The 18,313-nt window shown below is 43.5% G+C and overlaps 2 protein-coding genes across 3 annotated transcripts in view; one reads left to right on the top strand and one right to left on the bottom strand.

The window, feature by feature from the left end:
- The window catches only part of cntnap2a (contactin associated protein 2a), a 319,293-nt gene extending 305,266 nt beyond the window's left edge, over positions 1 to 14,027 (top strand). For both annotated transcript variants that reach the window (XM_047568711.1, XM_047568712.1), the window contains 3 exons: positions 10,346 to 10,630; positions 12,298 to 12,369; positions 13,326 to 14,027. In XM_047568711.1, coding sequence (XP_047424667.1) covers positions 10,346 to 10,630; positions 12,298 to 12,369; positions 13,326 to 13,525 — 557 coding nt within the window. In that variant the 3' untranslated portion in view covers positions 13,526 to 14,027. The remainder of the gene's footprint in view (positions 1 to 10,345; positions 10,631 to 12,297; positions 12,370 to 13,325) is intronic.
- Positions 14,028 to 16,462: 2,435 nt separating this feature from the next.
- Positions 16,463 to 18,008, bottom strand: ptgdsb.1 (prostaglandin D2 synthase b, tandem duplicate 1). The gene is made up of 6 exons (XM_047568716.1): positions 17,834 to 18,008; positions 17,549 to 17,688; positions 17,374 to 17,453; positions 17,148 to 17,261; positions 16,961 to 17,062; positions 16,463 to 16,865 (listed from the first exon to the last, which is right to left on the bottom strand). The coding sequence occupies exons 1-6, from the start codon at positions 17,927 to 17,929 to the stop codon at positions 16,846 to 16,848; spliced, it is 552 nt and encodes a 183-aa protein (XP_047424672.1). The 5' UTR covers positions 17,930 to 18,008; the 3' UTR covers positions 16,463 to 16,845.
- Between the last annotated feature and the right edge of the window lie 305 nt (positions 18,009 to 18,313).

Genomic DNA, 18,313 nt, shown 5'->3' with positions numbered 1-18,313 from the left:
TTCACGATGTTACATTTTATCTATATTACGTATACTTATATAAGTCATCAAGCAACCTGGCTAATGTCATGTATTAGTTGTGATTCATCAGAGAATGAGGGTCTGCTTGCGTGTCTGGTAACAGGATGTTGTTAGTGGGGGCCTGTGGGTCCTGTGGGTTGAGGGGAGGGACCTCTGTGGATCATCCCATTCAGAAGTCAGGTCAACATGTTTTTTTTTTTAGTTGTTTCGAAACCATTTTGTGTGTGTGTGTCTGTGTCAGGCTGCATCCTGCTGCCATGAAGGAGTGTCATTGCTATGGGGTGAGGGTGTCTGGTCTGGTCTAGGTGGGTGGTACATGTCTAAGTAACATCAACATGAACACCACCTCAAAAGCTTCCCAGCAGAACTTTGTCACAAGATGATCAAAGTTATTTCTCCTGGTTGATCAGTCTATTTATCGATCATAGAAATCTTCACCAACCTGCTCTCTGCCTGCCTTGGTTCGAACTACACTTTTTAAAAATGAGCTCAACAGTCGTCCAATGTATACTCGGCCTTCAGCAGGTTTTGAAATAAAAAGGCAAAGTTTATGTTACTGTATATTGATCTTTGCTGTTGGAATCGATTCTGTTCTATTTGTCTGAGGCAGTGCAAAGATAACTTCTTAGAGTATTCATCCTAACTAGACATTTAACTGAACACTAGTAAACAAAAAGAAAGTACATAAAGCTCACAAACAAGGGAACTGCACTTACATAGTTTGTCCACCAGAGGACGCCAAAGCCCCACAGAGCGACTTTGGTGCAGTGCATGAGTTCATCTGCATCCATTGTCATATGTTTGCCTTCACATGCACACGAGGCTAGTGTGTGTGTGTGTTGTGTTATTTTATTGATATCACTGTTGATTGTTGAAGATGTATAGGAATCGGAATTTATTTATTTACACAGCGACAATGCACAAAAAGATTAATCTTGTAAGACAAGAAAAGATGTCTTGAGCTAGGTTATAGCAAGATATGCTAATTTCCACTTGTAGTCCCTGGACAGGTAACAACTTTCTCTATTTAAAGGCTGAAAATTGTGAATTTCACTTTTGATTTGTCTGTTTAGTTAAGCCAAACACCATTCCAACACATCACCATCTTCTGCGTCAGTGTATGTTTTCCCCTTGGACTAACTTGCTCTTACCAAATTCCCATCCGTCCCAGGCACTCATTTCCCTAATTATCCCACTTATCTATAAGCACTTACATTAACCTATCTAGATTCTTTTAAGCGGTGAATGAAGCTATATATAAGAGGCTTTATTAGCCGTTGTAATGACTGGTAATATACATTTTACTGGAGATTGTATCTCATTATTTTCATCTCGTCCCTTCCTCTTAATCCTTTGCCCTCTAACACGAGTGCAGAGAAAGTCAGCGAGGTTGAAGTAATGGCTGACTTCACTTTCCAGCCAGAAGTATCGACTGCTGCGTGCACCGTGAGAACCCCAGGGGATACAACGGCATGCGCGCACACACACACACACACACACACAGAGAAAACACAGCCATCAATCTTCAGCCAACTAACACGCCACAGATGCTTTGAGGACAAACACACCAAAGTCACCTCGACTCATACACATTTCATTATATGCAGCTTCATTCGTAACAGGCTTGGAGCACTGATATATTTAGTCTCTATACTGTTGTAACCATCAGAACAATAGGTCATACATGCAGTGACAGGAGAAGGAAAAAGAGGAGATAATAAAGCTGAAGAGAGGAACAAAGACAGATGACAGAAATATTGAGATCAAAAAGATGGAGGAAGAAAGGAAGGAGAACATATAGCTCAGGAAGGATACGCATTTCATCAGATCTGTCCCATTTCTGTGTTTGGACCACTGAGACAAGAGACGCTGTCAGACAGCAGATCTATCAAGTTCTCTATTTCAGGGAGAAAAAGAAACCCTGTGTTTGATACAGTGCACACAAACACACACTGATCACGGCGACGTCTCCTCTGTCACCTCACAGTCTGCTGATTGTGGGATGGGATTATCCGGGTTCTACAACAATGGAAGCGATAACATAAGTAGCCAGGAAAGAATAGATACAGATATCTATTTATCTAAAGCTAGAAACACAACAGTTTGTCTAAAAGTAATCATTTTTTTTATAGTTTGCATATTTTTTTTACACAAGTCCTCGTGCATCTTCTTTGTTTCACATGAGACACTCTGTCAAAACTCCCTTTCCCATATTTCCTTTCAGGGTCTCTGTGATTCTATCATTTAAACCTGTGCATTATTTCTGGTGTATATGACTCTTTTACACGTATGTCAAGAAAATACCGGTGCAACATTCATTCTTCATGCTTAGATTTGCTCCAATGCTAGTATTTAACTATTTCTCCAAGTGATAAATGTATCAAAACAATTAGGAAATGCCACAGGTGGCCTCATGGTGATCTAGTAGAGATGAAATGTGCATTAAGGTGAACTGGCAAATATTGTAATAGCTGATACAGCAGCTACGTGTTGGATAGATGTCAAGTCTCCAGAATATGTCTTTACACGAGACATTAATGCACATTTGACCAGAGTTCTACCTTTGGGATGAGAGCTCTTGCACAAAATAAAAACATTTCAATCCGACCTTGGATTTTGCAAATTTACGACGCCAAGTGAAACAATAGTGAAAATAATAATTACTTTCAAATCTTGTTTGCATACCCATCATGCAGTTCTCAGGTGCTTCCATCGTGTTTGCGTCTTTCTTATTCTTGTAATCACAGACAAATGCTGACTGACTGTACAGTGTCCATCTGGTTTTAGACGGTTTCCGTTTGCAGTTTCCGTAAATATATCTATTATCAATCAGCTCATTCAGCTTTTTGCTTTCAGTGTAGATAATTCAAGTTCAAGGTCCTGAGATTTGCCTCGTTTGCTGCCGAGGGGAAAATGTACTAAAGTAGTATTGATCATGAAGCACAGGGATGATTCAGCACGTGCTATATGCCTCTGTGGTTGCTGCAGCCTTATGCTTACTGTAACAGTATGCTGTGCGTGAGGGGGGGGGGTCACTGTATCTGTACATCAATGCTAAACAGCATGTCTTTAGGGTGAGGGATAAGCTAAACGTGCATGTAATTCCTTGCACATGCTGTATCGCTATGTTCACGTCCTGCTGATGTTGGTGGGGGCTTACTTTTTTTTTTTTTTATATATATACACAGCCACGAGTTCTCATACCATGAACAAAGCAGTGATTTAGGTTCTAATAATGCATGAAAGTCAATGTTATGTCCTCCAAAGAGACGGAGAGGTAACTGTGTGCGTGAGTGTGGTAGGGTAGGTGGGTGGGTTGATGTATTGCGGATGGGTCCAGATCTCTGCTTCCCAGAGGAATAGATGGGGGGGGTTGGATGAGTCATACATCAGCCAGAGCAGCAGACACGCTCCTAACCCCCGTCCTCTCCGCCACAAATCTGTCAAGTCTGTGTGCGCGCACGCATGTGTGCAAGTGCACGGGCCGTATGTGAGAGCGTCTATCCAAGGGGATAGGTTCAGAGCCCAAGGCCTAGTTAGGACCAGAGAAACAGTGACACTGGAAGTTCTATTAGAGGCAGACGATTGTAGCCCTGAGGCTTGGTCGTTATAGACATGAAATTCTGTTTTCTCTCTTCTTCTTCTTTTTTTTTTGGGAATCCCCCGCCTCTCTTCTTCTGTTAACTCTGACATTTAATGTGTCATTCCCTGCTGGTGCTATAAATGATTTTATTCAGGTTTTGGCTTTTTGAAATGCTTTCATTTTATATCGGGGCTTTTCTTTCGCCTGCAGCACGATTTCACGCCCAGGATATGCCAGGGAGACATTTTCAGCAGGACGCTATCTGAAACGGCTGAGTTTTTTGTGAAGTACACTTCAAACGTTAAGAAATCTGCTTGCTACACCGATCAGCCATAACATTATGACCTAATATAGTTTAGGTCTCTCTTGTGCCTCCAAAACAGTTGTGACTCATCAGAGAATGGACATGGGCCTTCTGAGGGCGTCCTGTGGTGTCTGGTAAGAGGAGGATGTTAGTGTGGGGCCTTTTGGTCCTATGGGTTGAGGGGAGGGGTCTCTGTGGATCATCCCAAAGGTACTTGATTAGTTTGAGATAAAGTGAATTTAGAGCCGCGTCAACACCTTGTGCTGTTCTTCACATTTTTGAATTGTTCCTAAACTGTTTTTGTCTGTGTCAGGCTGCACGCTGCTGGAGATGGCTGCTCCCATCAAGGAGTGTCATTGCTATGGGGTGGGGGTGCTGGTCTGGTCTGGTCTAGGTGTGTGGTACATGTCTAAGTAACAGCCACATGAATGCCAGGTCCAAACGTTTCCCAGCAGAACACTGAATTTTCACAAGATGATCAGTGTTATAATTTTCTAGTTATCCTGTCAGTGGTTTTAATGTTGTGGCTGATCGGTGTAAATATAGAGTCTTCTGTGACATCACCCACCACTGGATTCCCAAACAGTGAATCAGAAGTTCAGTGTAAAGACCCTAACTTCCACTTAAAAAACAGGCAAAGAGGTGGGAATTTAATTGTTGTTGCTATGGAATCAGCACATTAAGTATAACCTAACATGGAGAGATTTGAGAATATATCGGTTTTCAGACTTCTAACTAAATAAAACAAATAAATAAATAAAATCTGACCATGAGAGCAGCCCAGTTAGACTTTTACATTGATATCTTGTGGCTTTTTTTTTTGTGCTGATGAAGCCTTGAATCACCAGTGTATTAATAAATCATTTCATCGCGGCTCTGCTGATGATGATTTATTTTTAGGTTCTTTTGGGGACTCGGCACCATTGACAGGCGGAGCGGGGCGATTCTTTAAAACTAATCATCGAGTATACCGCTTTCCAAAGCATGTCACGGTGACGTTCGATCCGGTCCCCTCTCTCCTTTGTGCCTTGACCTCCGCAGTCAGAGTTACTAGACATCCCGACTCTGATTAAAGCCCTCGCGAAGCCTGATGTGCGATGAGGCTGATAGCGCAACGCTCGTTTTTCCTTATCTGTCTCCGAGCATTGTATCCTTGATTGGTGCTCCTGCAATCTCTGTCATCTCAATGTGCCTTTTAAATCCAGATACCTGTAATAGGTCACTGCTTTGTGTTTCTGTGTTACTGTGTGAGGGGATGACATCATGCCGTCCTCCCCGGCTCGCGCCACTAGTTGTACTTCAGGCTGGTGAGTCCTGATCCGTGGCAGCGCGCGTCCAAGATCCAGGTTTTCTCCAGCTGCTATGTCAGAGTGGGGGTGGGACTGCACTGCAGAGACAGAGAGAGAGGGAGTGAGAGGGAGATGCTTGCCAATTTAGTACAGTGTTAAAACCTAGAGAGAGGAAGAACGCGTGTAAGAGGAAGAAGAGAGGAAGAAGGTTCGTCTGTCAAACTCTGTCCAGGCACTGCTGCAGGACTCCACTTAGGTAATACAATTTTTATGCATGTGTGTATCATTTTGAGAGAATGTGCACGAGCGTGCCAAGGTTTCCGCGGTTGTGACTCATTTCTGTGTAAATTGAATTTGCAGCATGGTTGCAGAGGTAGAGGCTTTCTTTTTTTCCTGCTTTAAGCCAAATTTTTTGGTGCCTTTTGAATTTTTCAATCCATCCTTGCTGGATTAATTGGATTGTGGGGGGGGAATTACACAGGGGCCTGTCTGAGTGAGGGGGGGGGGAGAATGAGCCATCACAGAGAGTGTGATATTCATTATTTTCTCGGTCGTCGTTGTTGTGTCTGTGTTTCTTGGCCTGGCGCCTGTGCGGCCTGACATCCTGACATCCTGACATCCCGATCGAGCAGGAAGGTAGAGTTTGCGCTGGTGAACACACCTGTTTGGTTTTGGAGGGCGTTGCAACAGCAGGTGTGTTGGCTAAACCTCAACAGTGTCACATCCTCTTCAGCTCTCGTTTGCCTTCATCTGAGTTCATCTATCGCTCTCTTTCACTCTCTTTTACCCCTCAGCTCCTCTCTTCACATTCACTTCAGCACTTTCCCGCTCGGCTCGACTCAGAATTGCACATTTACAACCAAATTCTTCAGTGAGTCAGAATCAGAAATCTACAGAGGAGCTGTCACTTATCTGCGCTCAAACTTTGCACCGCACCAAGTAAAAGACGTTCACGCCAAGAAATGTAAACATGAATATCAGTAATACAAATTTAAACACATGTAAATTGCTTTTAAACAGATGTTTTTTCCTCTTCTTACTCTCTGTCTCTAGTCTCATATTAAACAATAATATTTTTAGTGTCACACAGGGTGTGGTGGGTAGATCCACATTAATATTCTTTGGATGCGCCTCAAAGGCATCATACTTTCATTGCCCATCTCCCCCCTTTTTTCCCCTCCCTCTTTCAACCCTTATATCAGCTTCCATTTGTTTCCATGGCAACTGCGTTTGATCTCCTCCTACCCCACCCCTCCATTTGAGTCACCCCCGATTCTTTCCCACTCCTTTTTTTTTCCTCCTCAGTTCACCCACTCAACCGACGAGACACACTCACATCACACACACTTCTTTTTTTTACCCCCCCTCCCTCCCTCTCTCTCTTTCATGTTTCTCACCTTTCCACTCACCCGCAGCTCTTCCTCTGAGAGGCTACCGCACCCTCCGTATCTGCTAGCTCTGCAGTTGTCTCCGTCCCACCTTCTCTTTTCATCCAACTTCTCTTTTTTTTCCTTTTTTTCGTTCTCCCCCTCATGCAGTCCTCCCACCCTCCAGCCACCTCTTCACACCGGACCCCTTCCTCCCGAGCTTCATGTGCCGCCTCACCTTTTGAATTATTCATGTGATGCCACTGGTCACCTTGGTGACACACACACCGCCAGAAGGTGCAATCTTTTGATCAACACGCTGACCTTGTTGCTGTTGTGGCCGCGTGTTTCGTTCGGTTGGATTCCAGAGAGTCCACAGTGTAGTGCTCGACACATACGCAGCGCACTGTGTTATATGTGACGGCACATTTCATTGTGGCGATCTCGAGCCAAATGGATTAGCCTCCTCTCTTTTCTAATTATGATGAGTGTGTGGAGAGCTGTTGTATTTGCACATGTTTTATTGATTGGTCTGAAAAGCTTCTTAAGGCACCACCAGGGAAAGCTAAAGCACGGATTACAAGCCATAAGATCAGTCTGTGGCGGCCGGCTCTTACAAGTTAAATAGCTTGTTAATGTTTATATATTAGTGTGTTGTGCTGAGGATGGACAAACTACTCGTAAAACATTGATTCTCATAACGGTAATTGCGTTGCTTATTTTTAGCGTATTTGATTGGGTTATAATTTAAGCTTTTTACTATAATTGCAGATAGACTTTGACTTGCGTTAGATAATACATCCACTTCTTGTTCTTTCATTAAATGGATGTGCAGCCTTAAAAATCCTCTCATCAGTAATGACACACTGTTCCTGTGAAGTGTGCGATGTTACTGAGCAATGTGTGCGTTCACTGCAAACGCGCTGCTTTCAAAGGGCTATTTTCTGCATGCGTTGCAAGCGCCATTATATGCAAAGCAGCCTGTTATGCTCCCAACAGAGAGCCCATTAGTATTCACACACAGGCCTCTGCAGCGATCAACACATGTTCAGGCATACATGAGAGAGGACCTGCGTTCGTAAGACCCGTGTTCTCGGTAATCCGCTCACTTGCGCTAACGCTACGAGGCACTTGTTTCCCCCTCCTGTGTCTGTGCGTGTCTCTACACCTATCTCTTACGCCCACGCGCATATAAATATCCATACGCGGTTGCGCATGCACACCACAGGCACCATTTTCAAAGGTGTGAAGTGCACCTATGCACACGTACAATGGGGCTCACGGCGAATGTATGAATGATGATGTATGAAAACGGAAACTGCAGATCCTGGATTAAGTGTCGCATTCAGCGAACGTGGGTTTACTGCAGACATTTAAGTGTCTGTAGGAGGACTGGTCAGATGGTGTGTATGAAGAAGACAGTGCTGAGCTCTGTTCCTGGCAGCACAATCAATAGCCTACAATCACACACACACACAAACGCACATTTGTTTTGGGCAAATCAAAATGAAATAAAGGGAGAGAATTACATTATAAGCCATGTCCAGATGCTCAGAGCCCCATCATCTGACATAACAGGATTCATTAAAAAAGCGCACACATGCACACACACATATATACACACACACACACAGCGGTCTTCTTAGTCTTTTTTGTATTGTTTTCTAGGATTGTCTTAACTATTCCTTTTGGGTGTGGCACAGTCGTGCAGCAGCAAAACAGGCATCCCTGTGAAAATTAAAGCCTCACTTTGTCTACACGAGGCACATGAATGAATGAATATTTTGCAGCTATGAGAAAGCTTTGAAGACAGGTTTCTTTCATTCGGTCTAGGTTCCTGCCGGATTTGGAGTGTGACTGAGTACATTTGTTTGTGTTGTTGTTTGTTTGCTCCCCACAGCTTCTGATCTCTCTCATATCGTCTCTGAATCTGTGTGCGTGAGTGCGTACATACTTGTGAGGAAATAGAATATATTTATAGAGGGACACTGCAACGAGCCGACTCATGCAAACCTTTTGGAGGCAAAAACCAAGATAAGACCTTTATGTTAGGTGTTTTACAGCAGCAGGGCAAGACGGCAAAAATCTAAGTCAGATAATTCAAAAAAAAGAAACGAAAAATAAGGAAATTAAAAACATATATATATTTACAAGAAGAAAATACTGTACTAAACTCAGCATGTTCTCTCTGTGTCTGTGTGGGTTTTCTCTGGGTTCTCCGGGTTCCTCCCACCATCCAAAGACAAGGCTTGTTGACTGGTGATTCTAAATTGACCGTAGGTGTGAATGGTTGTCTCTCTGTGCAATAGACTGGAGATCTGTCTGTAACTCAGTAACTAATTATAGGACAGTGAAAAAGTCCTTGTTATGTAAATCAGACAACATTCAAGAAGGCAAAAGCAGTAGCTTTATTTAGATTTATTTATTTAAAATATTTAGAGTTGCTAGGTGTAGTTGTGTTGTCCAAACTGTGGGTAAAGTAAAGAGAGGGGTTATATGGTTAAGCGCTTAGTTGGGGCGGCTATGATAAGGGGCTGGGTAATGCATTACGTCGACAGATAGTCCTCTCAAAGATAAAAACATAAGATTGTGTGTGTGTGAGCTTCTTGTACAGCTATCTTTCTGAGGACCAGTGTCAGTTTTGCACATTTACAGTGAGGACATTGGTGCAAAGTGAGGACATTTGCACTAATCTTCACTTCATTACGAGGCTGTTTGAGGGTTAAGACTTGGGTTTAGGTTAGGGTTAAGGAAAGGGACTAGGGTGAGGCACTTAGTGGAGAACATTAGGGTTAGAATGAATGTCCTCACTGAGATCAACACATATAAACAATCAGTTTAGGCTGTGAGTGTTCAAACAGTGAGAAAAAGTTTGATTGTTCAAGAGAAACAAACAAAATGATGTGAGGCATTCAGCTGCTGATTGTTTTTAAATGAAGGACCCGTGGTCGTATCAGCCCTGAGAGAACAAATAAATGCTCACTCCCCTCCCAAATGACTGTTTGCAAAAATCAATATTTGTCAACACTGGAAACCGTGCTCTGCAACCTGCAGACGTCCCACACAATCCACAGATTCAACATGGATATAGGACTTACAGAACTCATCAGGCCTCCTGCAGAAATACTTTTCTCTGGAAGGCAAAGACAGATAGAAATCAAACGAGAAAGGTGGACTGTGTGAGAGTTACATTTGAAAAGACACGTCACGAATTTGTCTGAGTTGCCATGGCGATGAGTGGACCTTTGACTTACCTAATTAGAGCAGTTGTCACAACTAAAAAGTATGTATTTTTTTGTAACTGAAGGAGCCACAGAGGCTTCAGCTGACATTAATGACTTCTGTATCAAAATCCTCCCATGGATATGCAGATAAAAGCAAAGAAGGACGGAGCCAGAAAGACTGAGGGAGGTGGGAGTGTTAATTTAATATTCATCCCATAATATGACATTAGACGTCAGTGTCAGTACATCTTCCTTCTCTGCTTTCTACCTCCTACTTGTCTTCACTCTCTTGCCTCCAAATTTGTCTGGATTCTTGCTGAGAGTTTTGCAGAGTGTCGGTTTACAGTGTCTCTACATCAGCACAATTTGTGCCTATCGATGCTTCAGTGTAAGCGTGGTTTGTGAATCCTGCTGTGTTTAGACCTCCACGGTTTCTCCTTGCTGTCTGTTTGCCCCCCGACCAGCACATAACGTGACGTTAGTGGTTTGACAATCTCATTAAAGAACACCAAGATGAGCCCATTAAAAACAAGGACCCTCCGATTCTCAATTTTCAGAAACCGGACACGTAGACCCGGTCGTCATCGAGCGCTACAACACCCCGGGTTTCGTTGGGTGTCTGTCACGGGTAGAGTTCAACGGAGTCGCCCCCCTCAAGTCTGCGCTGAAAACGGTCACACAGGCTCAGGTCACGCCGACACCTGGTCAACCAGACGCACAGCCTGCGGCCCCCTCACCTGTGTCGTACCAGGGGAAACTGGTGGAGTCCAACTGTGGGGCGTCGCCTCTCACCATCCCACCGATGTCTGCTGCAACAGATCCCTGGCATCTGGACAAAACAGGTGGGTATCACACCCAATATCCTCAATGTGTTGCACTTCATCCATACTCTTTCCACGCCTTTTATACAAGAAGACTTTTGATTTCCATTATGTGGTTGGTTCACCTCTTTGATTCAGCTTGAAATCTTTCAACAACCACTAAATGATGTGTTCATGACATGAGGTTCACATTTGTGAAATCTCTCCTGGACATGTCTGGTTTATTTAAGACTTTCACCACTCATCCAGCTTCTCCAGTTCTGAATTAGCAGATGGATCTTTAGTGTGTTCAGCAGTCTGGTGAATGAACAACGAGGGCATCCTCGCTAGCTTCAAACGGGTACTGTGTTTAGCAAGTGTTAGCATGCTAACACACTAAGGCAGTTTTATGTATACTGCCTACACATACAGTAAGAATGTTTTAGGATTGTTACTGTGAACGTTTGAGCTAATGTTAGCATTTCATTGCTGTACTAGTCCAAAAACAACACTAGCATGGCTATAGACCTTTTGACTATAATTAGTGTGATACAGGTCAACATTGTTATTCACGTGTGCAGTTCCTTATATGCTGATTGACTGTACTTGTATTTTTGCTCACATTTCCATATGCACACACACACATACACACATAGAGACTTCAGTTCTCTTATGTCTAATATTACATTTAACAGCAGTGTTTAGTATTTTGTCATCTGGAAGCATCTGTTTCCTTTGGGCTCAGTGCCAACTGTGCCTTTGGGAACTCTGTGCTCTCTGAATCTCTGAGATTGATCCAGTCAATCGATGTGGACCTCGGGTCCAAACTCACAGTCAGCTCTCCACCCACAGAAGGCATAAGTATTTATTTGCCTTCACATTCTCTATAGTTGGTCCAATCTATAATTCATCCACACCTCCCCCCATCTCTCATATATAAGGATCATCCTAAATCGATAGATGTTTTTTTCCTGTAATTCCATTTTTTCTTTTGTACTTTATTAGTTTGTTTCAGACTTCTCCAGCTCTGATGTTTTCAGATATATTGGTTTTGGACATTATATCCAAGAACATGCAGACAGCTAATAGACCACAGTGCTCTCCTTCAGTTGTCTTTCATGTTGACTACATCTCCATCTACATGCACGCTTTGGAAAAGAAGATTATGGGGGAGAGCGCAATCAATATAATTAGAGATTCTCGCTGTACGTTTATTTATTTCTTTAAAGTCCACAGCCACCTACGCTCATCTCAGCCCCTCATTTCTCCTTCCACTCATTTGTCCTCTGTACATTCAGGGGGAATCAATTAAAGCAATTAGATGCCAAGCGCTGACAGAGAATTATAGTGTTCAGGCAAATGCAGCAGTTGTTATTAACCTCTTAACCGCTCAATGTAGCGATACATTGTAAATGAAGCCCTTGAGTTGTCCCCTGATGTTTAGCAGATGCGTATCCATCTAGGTGACCTTCTCGTGTATGTAGGCAGAGCAGCTGGCGCATTTATGAAGAGCGAAAAGTTTATAAATCAGCAAAAGGAATGTGGCTTCATTGACTGAAAAAAGGACAGTCTCTCAGTTTTCACTTCACTGTTAGCAGGATTGTGACATGTTGGTATATTACTGACCTTATCATGAAACCCGTCTAGTTTGTGTGTTGCACAAATTGGTCTTGTAATATAAATGAGTTTTGTGGCTTCTCTGTTTACAGATGCAGAGTTCCCCTTCAATGAGGAGAGAGTGATTCCTGATGGAGTCAACAGGGACTCCGCTATCATTGGAGGTACAAAATGTCTTCATCACATTAGTGCTGTTTAGAAAAATGATATGAGATTTTGTTGGTCGAGAGCTGCCAGAATAGAACATCATGTGTTGATGTGTTTGGACAGGGCGTGAGACATCTGCATGAACATCTGGTCACAATGCCTGAAGTTTGATTAAGGCCAGAAGGCTGATTCAAATTATATAAAAACATATATGAGTTGAAATTAATTTTGTGATTAAAAGAGAAATTAAACAGTGGCAACACATGGGTATGAAGTACATCTACAGTCTAAAGTTGCTCACTTTAGACTTTCCAACCAGAAAAAGCCTCAACAGTGGAAATGTTCATCATCTCCATCAGTAGCTTTGATTTTTAGAAAAACTTTAGAGGCTCTGAACACAGTTTTTTTTTGTTTGTTTGTTTGTTTCGATATGAAGCGTCATTTTTATGGGGTTCTATTTCATTCTTCCTGTTCACCAGATGGAATTCATAGAACCATAGCTGCATTTGTAACCCTCGTTTCTCTTAGTGCTAGCTGACTTAATCACATTTGATTTGTTTTGACTCTTAAAGGAAATCTTGCGCTAGAGAGCATTTCTTGACTAGAAACCATTCACTGTCTAAGAAGACGGGCAAACCCTCCATGATGTCACCCATCTTGAATGACCACTACTAATTGTTGGCTAATCAAAAACTTACAGCAGACAGCTGCAAATCTGAGATGGAATATTTGATTAACAGGTGTCATTTAATTCCTCCTAATTATGCATAATTTTGAGCCATGGTATATTTAAACATAGAGAAGGTGGAGCTTATGACCTATATTGCAGCCAGCCACCAGGTGGAGCTCTACTGGCTTTGGCTTCACTTTTTAGGAGCCGTTCCATCATCCACAAAATAACTGGAGGTTATAACAAGTTAATACCCCTGAGAGCGCATCAGTGAAGTGCTCACCTTATCTGTCTTTACTGCAGGTATCATTGCAGTGGTGATCTTCACCATCTTATGTACTCTGGTGTTCCTGATCCGCTACATGTTCCGCCACAAAGGCACCTACCACACCAACGAGGCCAAGGGCAGGGAGGAGTCGGCCGCCGAATCGGCCGACACGGCCATCATCGGCACCGACAACCCCGAGACCATCGACGAATCAAAGAAGGAGTGGTTCATCTAACAGCCGCTGAGGAGACTCTGAGAGACGCAGAAATTTATCAGGCCGTCAGTTGCCACAGAGACGGAGGGTGGGTTAATTAAAATGACCAATCACAGGAGAGATGGAGGATTGGCTATCCAATAGGACAATAATCTCCTAGAGGAGGTGGGGATATTAAAAAGACATGTACAGAAATCTGTTTTGTTCGTTTTAGTTTTTTTATATATCCAGAGTATTAGAGAGAGAAAAGAGGGACACTTACTCAGCGGCGCATCGCTATAAGAGACTGTACATGTATATACTAACCGGCTCGTCCTTCTTTGTATCGTGCTTGGGAGTTTTCAGGAGTCCTTTGAATACTGTATATGACAAATAATTATACTTAACTGGGTTGTGTGATAGCAGAGATTTATTGCCAGTCCCTGTTGCTTTTTGTTTTTATATTTTAACACAAATCTTATATCAAAAATGGTCAAATCAACATGACAAACCTTTTCTGTTTAATTTTTTATTTTTTTTTTTTCAAGCTGTGGATGCACCATCAGTTTGTCAGCGCTCATACTGAACGACGGGCCACTTATACCGTGGCAACACAGAGCTGAACACGGATGCCAAAAGTCACTTTGTAAATACGATATTTTATTTCTTTGTTGTCAGAAGGTTTATTCAGAGTCCAGTACATAAACACTAAGGAGAACTTTCTTATCTATGTAACAGTTACATCACACGTCGGTCTGTTACTTTATATACATTATATGCAGAGTTTTATGTTTGAATCTCATGACGTTCGATTGTAAGGGACCTTTCTGTGGGAAGGCAGAGAGGTTTCTTAGAGCACGATGGGAAATCATGACACTCCATGGTTGTTTTAGCTCATCGCGGCAGCTTTCTTTGAAATTAACAACGGGTGAAACCAGGAGCCTTTCAGACTTGACCGGTCGGTTTGTTTCTTTTGCCAAACACTTGGGTCTTATGTCAGATTTTTGCATTCAGTATTTCATTTTTCTTCTTTTCTTTACATATTAGGCTTTAGAGGTTTATGGATGCATCTATGCGTATGTATGTGTAGGCGTAATGTCAAACAAAACAAATGCCGGAAGAGACGGTCGCACGGGTTAGATCCAACAACTCGACTGACTCTTATTGTTGCACTAAACTCATTAACTGGCTGCAGCAGCATGAAACTAAAAACGAATATCCAAATAATCCCTGTGACGAGGTTAAGATGATAATTGGCTTACCAATCCATTGTGCCTTCAAGGTGTTGAGCCATTTCGCCTTGCCCCGCACTACTTAACGCAAACTGCTGCTGCATGAAATCTGTTTTTATTATTATTGTCATAATTATTATTATTATTTGTGCGTCCTGATTTGAATGGTGCTGCGTTCAATTCCACACAAATCTCACTTAAGACTTGAATTCAGAACGCTTGGGTGAAAAAAAATAAATAAATAAATCCATCAAAGTTCTCTTAAAACGTTAACAGGAGCTTCACACAACACAACAAAAGGAGCGTACGCCTACCCCCAAACATGTTCGATTACAGAGCGACGCGTTTAGAAGGAGGAGGCGGCCGCATTGTGAACCGAGCTTCACTCTTGACTCAATAGATGTTCTGTTTCCTCACCACGTTTTTTCCTGCCAGGCATGTTTACGTGTTACCACAGCATTTACAGCACGGTGTGTTTCAGTTTAAGCTGCCAGCTGCCAAATTTACTTGTGAATCTTTTGGATGTCTGTTTGGTCTAACCACCTCGTGGTCGAGTGCTCACTGTAGATCACTGTAGGAGATACATTAGGGCAGCTGGTGAGCTCAACCCGCCTTCTGCTGAGGCCTCAAACAAACAATATGTTCTCTGTTTTTGCATTCTTTCATACAAATGAGTGTCTCAACTTTCCTCAGCGTATACAGAAACATGCACACACACCCTCGTTATGTGGTTTGAACGTATAGATAAGGGATTTTCAGCTTCACATAACCCGATGTTTTGCTTTCGGTTCTGTTGAGTTTAATAAAGAGTGTTTGATCTTTAACGTCGGCGTTTCTGTGTCAGTTTGGTGGAAGGTCTTGATGGGACGGTGAGCTGTGCTCAAAAATCTGCCAGTGAGTGAGGGAGACGGTCAATCAAACGTGCAATCAGGTGGTGGGAACTGAACCAAAACAGCCGTAAACATGCGTTGCCGACAGTATTTGTGTGTCGCCAGCTCTGACCATGTATTCGTGATGTTACAAGGGCTGAAGATCATACTGAGGACCTCGCTCTCTGTCGTCGTGATTTTCTTCTTGGTGTTTTTTATGCCATACTATTGGAAGTACGTCTGTGAGGGGTCTTAGGCTGCCCTCTTGTGGACAGATGGTGCACCGTCTTTCAGATATTTGGGGGAAACTTAATTTACTATTATTTCATTCACTTCTTCATATATTTCTATTAGGAAATAGGACGTCTGTGGTAATTAGAAGTCAATTCAGTGATGTAATAATATAAAGAAAACCTAAATATGGGGACCATATAGATGTAAAAGAAAAAGGGATTCTCACTATAGCGGCCTCTCTTCAAAACAGTTCAGTGCTGCAAACTGTTGACATGTTTTTACGCCTTTACTTGACTTTCACCAGCAACTAAGTGGTAAGCAACGTTTCTCCTTTTGCTGCCATTGAGCCAAACTATTCGGATAAATCAGAATGTTCTATTGAACCTGCCTTTAAATCCTTTTCATTACTCTTGTGAAAAGGCCTTTTACAGGGTATAATAGCCATCATAATAAGCCCATTTCGAAGCTACATTTCATTGTGTTCACCCCCTTTTTTCCCCTGACAAGTTGCAGCATCAGCATGTATCATGTCATTTTATGGCTTTTATTTGACCAATAGGTGGCAGTATAGATGTGAATGCATGCTTGACTAGAAATAATTGAACAAACAATACAGGTATATATAAATATTCTGGACTCAATCATTGATTTAATAACTTTATTGGCTTCGACTTCACTTTAACAAAAGACAACACACTACAAATGAATTCAGCAGTTAGAAAAAGGCACTGGCAGCTTTCACAGTCTCACAATATCCCTTCCCCTTTTGTCCCACAATCAGCCCTTTATTGTTCCACACTAATGCCACAGTTAACGCGCAAATCGGAGAGAATGAGGTCTGGCCTAGGACCAGGGTTGGTCTTTGGCGTGCGGCGAGGATTAGAGGAGAAATGCTTTGCGTTTCATTGTCCCACGTGTAGCTTTGCGACACTGCAGACGTCCGCAAGACTCCCGAGATAAAAGCCCAGGAAGACCGAGAGGTGAAGAGCAGCGGGTGTGTGTTGGGGGTGGGGGTGGGGTCCTCTCCTCAGACCTCGGGACACTCAGCTGCAACAACATGTGTGAGGAGGCCGGTGAGCAAAGGTTTGAAGAGTGCACTCACTCAATCACATTGCACCGACTTTTCTCTGATGACGACTTACCGTTCTTTGGCAGGATGGCAATGTTATCAGCGAGGATTCCCGTGTCCAGAGAGAACTGAGTGAACCTCTGCTGCAGGACTGCGCTGGACTCGGGGGTGCGACCTGCAAACACGGCGTAGGTCTCTTTGAGCTCTCACATCTTGAATTCTCCCAGGAGGCTGCCGCAATGTTAATGAGTCAGACTTACTGTAAAGCTTGTTGAGGACCTCAGACACTCCGTTCTTTGTCTTGATGGTGTGGACCAGAGCGTAGTCGTCGTACACAACTTCGACAATGCGCATGTCGTTGTCATTGTTCCACACTGAGGAATGCAGAGAAAAAAAAAAAACAAGTCATGCTGTTAAATCCCTGCGTTTGCCCCCATTTCCCCCCCAACCCCCACGTGCACCAATGTCTCTGTGGTCTCCACTCACCCTGGCTGTGGAAGGTGAAGCGTCCAGGAGTTTCGGTTTTCCTCGCCAGGTGAGTCATTCTCCAGCATGTTCCATCAGCGCTAAAACAAGAGGGTGAAAAAAAATAGATCAGATCAGGACACTGGGGTCAGTTTACTTGTTCTCAAATGATTTGAGGCGAACATGAACCACTTACTTCAGGTTGGCATAGGACAGGTCCAGGTCTCCTCCCTCGGTTGGCTTCAACACAGCAGTGCCCATCTTCATCCCTGCCTTGTGATTCACAAACCACACGGCGTTGGTGGCAAAGCCAACCATGTACCACTTGCCTGCCATCTGAAGGAAAGAAGGAAAGGAAATCAGTCAGGGCATGATGTGCAGGACACAACAAACGGAGGTTGTTTAAACTGCACATGCATCACTTCGGAGTGAGACTTGGTCATTTCGTTCTTAATTCTTGGAATCAGACTCTTTCTCTTACCTTCTCCACGCTGAAGTCTTTCACGGGCATGACATCGGCGCATGCGGCCAGCACGCACATCATGGCGGCCACCATCCTCAGCAGTGTGTTCCTCATGGCTGTGAGTGATCTGAGCTTCCTCCGCGGGCAAGGTGCGTTCAGGAGTTCGCAGGACGATGTAAAGGGGCAAGGCCCGGGGAGGCTTCTTATATGCTGCAGCGCCCTGCTCTCCCTCACCCCCCCTCTTCAGTCCTCCCCCATCTGTCCCCTCCCTCCTGCTGCTCCTGCCGCCGGCGCTGCTCCTGCTATCCTCTGCATTACAAAAAAAAGTCTTTGGCCTCCACCCAGCGGCATGCAAATCACCGCCGTTACACAACTGGCACGTGTGGAGGAATGGAGGAGGGGACGGGAGGAGTGGGAGAGGAGGGGAGGCTGATACATAACAGTTTTCACCCCCCCCTCCCCTTCCCCTTCGCCCCGCCCCTCCTCCGCCACAAACGT

The sequence above is a fragment of the Mugil cephalus genome, chromosome 18, assembly GCF_022458985.1.
Source record: "Mugil cephalus isolate CIBA_MC_2020 chromosome 18, CIBA_Mcephalus_1.1, whole genome shotgun sequence".
NCBI lineage: Eukaryota > Metazoa > Chordata > Actinopteri > Mugiliformes > Mugilidae > Mugil > Mugil cephalus.
The sequence above is the reverse complement of the archived record's forward strand: the minus strand, read 5'-3'. Positions and strand labels throughout refer to the sequence as shown.

What these genes read in the sequence shown, in the direction of transcription:
- ptgdsb.1 (XM_047568716.1), bottom strand. Translation starts at nt 17,929, where the DNA reads ATGAGGAACACACTGCTGAGGATGGTGGCCGCCATGATGTGCGTGCTG. An exon ending in AAGACTTCAGCGTGGAGAAG is followed by an intron (nt 17,689 to 17,833) that starts GTAAGAGAAAGA and finishes TCTTTCCTTCAG; the next exon opens with ATGGCAGGCAAGTGGTACAT. An exon ending in TGCCATCCTGCCAAAGAACG is followed by an intron (nt 16,866 to 16,960) that starts GTAAGTCGTCAT and finishes ATGTTGTTGCAG; the next exon opens with CTGAGTGTCCCGAGGTCTGA.